Genomic DNA, 5,241 nt, shown 5'->3' with positions numbered 1-5,241 from the left:
GTGCAAAGCTGCACCCACATTACAGAATAGTGCCAGTTATGCACATCACTTCACTTATTAGCTAATTAGCATTAACAACCTATTATTGGCTATAATTGGTGTTAATTAGCTGCCCTTAGTTGGTATTCTACAAATTGTGTGTGCAAAATCTATAGCATGCAACTGGAAGGAAGTATGGAACTGGGAGGGGCATGAGAGGGTCAGGGCCACTGAAAAGTTCTCAGCCCAGCCAACCAAGTTGGGGCCGTCTCCACCGAGGGCTATACACTTAGTCCAGTGATTTCCCACTTTTTTCGTTCCGTCGGAAAAATGATACGAAAAAAGTGGAAAATCGCTGGACTAAGGGTATAGCCCTCGATGGAGACGGCCCCAACTTTGCTGGTTGGGCTGAGAACTTTTCAGTGACCCTTCGTACATGTGGGTTATAGAATACTATCAAGTCACATGCATAACAAACAGCAGTTCGGCACAAGCATTTAAACCAGCCATTGAGCTTGCGCACGTGCTTGTGCCTAAAACTAAGTGCGTAACTTAGGACTTTGCACTTAGCACATACAATGGCGTAGTAAGGAGGGGGGGGTCCGCCCTGGGCGCCGGCACTCCTTCTCTCCGCCCCTTCTCACTCCTTCCCCGCCATGTACGCACCTTTGCTCTCTTTACCAGCGCGAGCAGCAACTCCAACCTGCTGCTCACAGCAGCGTTGGCTCTCCCTCTGACATCACTTCTGGGTCCCACGCCTAGGAAATGACATCAGAGGGAAAGCCGACACCGGCACGGGCAACAGGTTGGTGATGCTGCTCGTGCCGGGGAAGTTAAAGAGGTACAGGTGATGGGAAGGGGCATGGCAGAGGGGTCGAAGAGGGTGGGGAGGGTTGCCAACATCCCGGGCACCTCTCACCCTCGCTATGCCAATGAGCACACATATTCCGGTGCCTAACTTTAGGCAACCTTTTGAGGATTACCCCCTATATGCACATAGTCCCAAATTCTATATATAGTGTCCTAAGTTGCGCACGCAAATCAGTGCGCATAGCCGATTTGGGCATGCAACTTAATTGTTCAACAAGCCAATTGGCACTCCTAAATTGGCAAGTAACACCTAATGACGCTAATTAGAAGTTAGACGCACTGTAGGCGCATTTTATAAGTGGTGTGTGTCACTTCTAGTGCGCAGCCCTCAAAAGAGGGCTTGGCCTAAACGTTAGGCACACTGTTCAAAAATACACCTGATCTACGCACAACTTAGGCGTAGGTATTTAGGCTTGGTTTTCCCTGGCCTAAATGGATGCATCAAACCCCCTCTTCTACAAAGCCGCACTAGCGGCTGCTGCGCGGCAATAGCCCCGAAGCCCTTTAAATCTCTATGGGCTTCGGGGCCGTTACCGCGCGGCTTTATAAAAAAGGCCCTAAATGTTATGTTGTGTATGCCTCTTAGTGCGATTCTATCTATAATGGGAGCCTATTTTATAGAATCGCGCTAAGCGATGTTCTGATCAGCACCAATTTTGAAGGTGCCATATGTAGAATTTGAGGAATAGTGCACACCGTTAATGATATTTGTTTCAAAATTTTAAAAAAAAGACAAACACAAATGAAAATTTTATGGCTTCCCATCTCTACTGATGAGTGCATTTACATGTGGTAGGAGCCTGCCTCTATGAATGTCATATCTGATGCTGTGTATTTGAGTATCTGTATATACACTGTGAAATAAAAAAAACCACCACCACCAAAATGTTTTTGGTTGTATCTTCCACAGAATATTTACAACATTTTACATCAATTTCATTCAGGACATGACGCACTAAATTTCATAAGAATTGGCCTAGTTCTGTGGCCGATACAAGAAAACCCATTTTGGTGTGGTTTTTCTCGGTTCACAGTGTATAACGGTTGAAATCAGATCAGCAGCTGGGGAGCATCCTAGCAATACCTAGCATCCCACTTTAAGAAGAGAGGGAAATCCATGCAGCAGAATGTGTTTGGTTGGAGGAGACAAACAAACCAGCCTCACTCCCAGGCTCTCTAGCTCAATGGTCTCCATCATGTGGACCCAGGGCTGCATGCAGTCCTCAAAGCCCTCCAATGCCACCTTCAAACAGTTGCTTGAAATGCTCTTTAAATCCTGTAAGTGTGTTAATTTCAATCTTGCCCACCTGATATAGTAACTGCAAACTATCTCTTAAGTGTGTTACTCAGGTGTCTCATTTATGGAATTTTTTTTACTGTTGACAATCCAAAAATAAAGTAAGTTTTTAAAATATATCCTTGAAGTGTTGTAGAATCAATATTAACAGGGCTTAAATTCGGGGGAGGGGGGGAACGGCCTGGAACGCAGTTCCACCACATCTTTTCAGACTCCAGAGCAGCAGAGTGTTCTGCTCCAGTACCTCCCTTCCAATACGCCTCCAAGGAGCAAAAGTGTGGACTGGACCTGACACAGCACTTTATTCTCTAATTCAGTCCCTCTTTACCTGTTACTGCTGCCCCACCCCCCTCCCCCGATGCCAGAGTTCCACTTCCTTTTATGTCTACAAATTTAGCTCTGAAAATTAATATTAATTTCTAATGTTTAATATCCAATCTGAACAAGTAGGTCGAGGTGGTTTACAAAATTAGTGATCATGAGTAAGCTTGAAATCTTTTGGTAGCTCTCAGACCTTTCTCATATTCAGTGAAAAAGGTTGGAGACCACTGCTCTAGCTGTTGATGCTGTATTGGGCAAGATATTGGTGGGGCCATGGCTCCTGCGGCCCACCCCATTCCATTGCCTATGGTGCACTCCCACCCCACCCACCAAAACTTTCATACAAGTGCCATTCAAAGAACTTCATATCCCTTGAATTTGAGAGGCAGCAAGCAGCCTCCTTCTCCCTTGGAAGGTGGGAGCAGCCCTCTGGGCCTTAGAAGGGGTTGCCCATCTTAAATCATTATTTCCAGCCTTGGGTGGCTGAGCTGCTCTGATGCCTCAGTGGGGTGAGTGAGGCAGGAAGGGAGACAAACATTCCACTCCATCCCCACTCCTTACAGAAAAACAAACTAACTCAGTACAGTGAATTTCATAACTACACTGGCTTCTGCTGAGAGATGGTAATCCCCCACTACTGGCCCACATGCAGGTAATGTAAGGGCATGTAGTCCCAGGAGATCCTATTAATCATCTGGGGAACAGGTTAGATGTGGCTGGTCAGGGCTACCCACGCTTCCTGTGCTGGAGCTGCCATCCCCCAAATCCCTGGGCCCACAGGGCAAGTTCAGTTCTGAAGGCCCCATTGGGCTACCACCAGCCCGAGCCAGACACTCTTCCTCCAACACCAAGCAGAGTGCCTTCAGCTCCACATTTTCCTTGGCCAGGTCCTCCTGTAGCCGCTCCAGCTCAGCCAGTTTCTTCAGATAACCTCCCAAGTCCTCCCGCATGATCTTGGCAGCATGGTGGCCGAATAGCTGCCACTCCCGGGCCAGGGTTTTCACTTTTAAGCGGTCATCGTCCAAAAAACAGCAGAGCTCCCGAAGCTCCTGGTTCTCAGCTTGGAGCCGGTGGTTCACCAGCTTCAGTTCCCTGATCTCCAGGAGGTGCTCCTGGAGCTGTTTGTTGACCTCTTTGATCAGTCTCCCCCTCTGGATTAAGGCAGCGATCTTATCAGCCTCCTCCATCCTCAGCTTCTGGACCAGCTCCTCTTTGCTGTAGGCCAGGATCTCCTCATCAGACATCTTGGATAGGTCCTTACTGAGTATCATCTCCCCCTCACTGCTCATGCTCACCTCCTGCATACCAAGATGCTGTTACTAGCTGAAGGATGTTTCTTGAACAGCTTCTTCTCTCCACTCCCTTCTCTTCCGTAATCCTTTCCTCACCCCCTTTCGCTTCTCTCTTTCCTACATTTATCCTTTTTTTCTCCTCTCTTGGAAAACAGCAGGTTCAGGAAGGGGTTCCCTGTAAGATAAATCATTAGTCAGTTTAGAAATGGATAAACACCAGCAACAATTCTCTCCAGCTCCACAATCCCCAAGATTTTTCGTATCTTTTCTTTTGCCAAATAAATATATATATATATATATATATATATACATAGATACAAATTCCCATCATGGAGTAGACAATAAGCTGTGATTTACTGACAGATACAGACCTAAGACTAAAAAATGCCCCTCACAGAAAGAGGCACAAACAAAATTGGTGTTAACCTCTGTGTTCCAGAGGGAGAAGGGGAAAAAAAAGATGAAACCAGTTTCTCACCTTACAGGGCTTGATCCATCAGGCCAGTTCCTTAATGTCCCAGCCAGGAGGTCTCCATGCTGCCTGCTCCTTCCGGGCCGCCAGAAAACACAATCCTACAGCCAGCTCCCATCCGTCACCCCATCCATCAGGATCTGAGCTGCGAACGTGCGTCTAAAAGCAGGAAAAAGAAGCAGGAGGCGCTCGGAGGGAGGACAAAAGCAGCCGCTTCCAAGTCACAAATCCTGATGCCTTTACCAACGAAATTCGTGACGCCAAGAAACGCTAAGAAGGGGGGGGGGGGAGAAATGTGCTGATCGCACAAATTCTAGTGGTCTTTGGATCCCTTTTCTCCTTTGAAGCTCATATGATCTTTTATCCCCCGAGGTTGAGAGATTTAATGAAAGGGACTCAGCGTATCTGTACAATAAGTGTATTCTGAGAAATGCGCGGGGGGGAGGGGGGGCTGCAGGTAGAAGCTGAGGAGGAGGAAGAGGAGGAGAGTCTGTGTTTGCTAATGCTGATGGAAGCTGCTGGTCCTTCTCATGCTGAAAGAACGTCAGAAGGATGGAACTAACAGGGCTGAGAAACAAGAGACAAGACCAAGCGAGCGGGATATCCTGCCTTGTATGCTGTACAACAATAGAAAGGTGGGGGGAGGGGGGGCTTCCCTTTCATACCTCTTCCTCTGCCGGAAAGGGAAGGTGGCGATGAGCAGGGGGCCGCCCTGCCAGAACAACAGGGACGCAGAGAGTCTCCCCTACACTAGTCTCTGTTCCGCCTCCCCACCCTTTCAAGGCTCATGGCAGCTGAGAGGAGTCTGGGATACTTTCAGCCCACGCTGCTCAGCATTTGGACAGTGTCCTCCGGTATTTTCAGACCCTCTGGGGCCTCAACATTTTGAGGCTCCTGTATTTTCAACCCCGCAGTCTGCAGCGCCCACTGTCTCCTCCACGATTTTCAGCACCTGTCCTGTCCTCATTTTAACCGGCTCTGTGTTTTGTCAAGTCTCTTTTGTTGTTTTC

The 5,241-nt window shown here is 47.9% G+C and overlaps 1 protein-coding gene across 1 annotated transcript; it reads right to left on the bottom strand.

Moving 5' to 3' along the window:
• Nucleotides 1-399: 399 nt before the first annotated feature.
• Nucleotides 400-4,864, bottom strand: CCDC85B (coiled-coil domain containing 85B). Its single transcript, XM_033953807.1, has 2 exons — nt 4,238-4,864; nt 400-3,934 (listed from the first exon to the last, which is right to left on the bottom strand). Exon 2 carries the CDS (start codon nt 3,769-3,771, stop codon nt 3,154-3,156), a length of 618 nt encoding a protein of 205 aa, XP_033809698.1. The 5' UTR covers nt 3,772-3,934; nt 4,238-4,864; the 3' UTR covers nt 400-3,153.
• Between the last annotated feature and the right edge of the window lie 377 nt (nt 4,865-5,241).

The sequence above is a fragment of the Geotrypetes seraphini genome, chromosome 8 (assembly GCF_902459505.1).
Source record: "Geotrypetes seraphini chromosome 8, aGeoSer1.1, whole genome shotgun sequence".
NCBI lineage: Eukaryota > Metazoa > Chordata > Amphibia > Gymnophiona > Dermophiidae > Geotrypetes > Geotrypetes seraphini.
The sequence above is the reverse complement of the archived record's forward strand: the minus strand, read 5'-3'. Positions and strand labels throughout refer to the sequence as shown.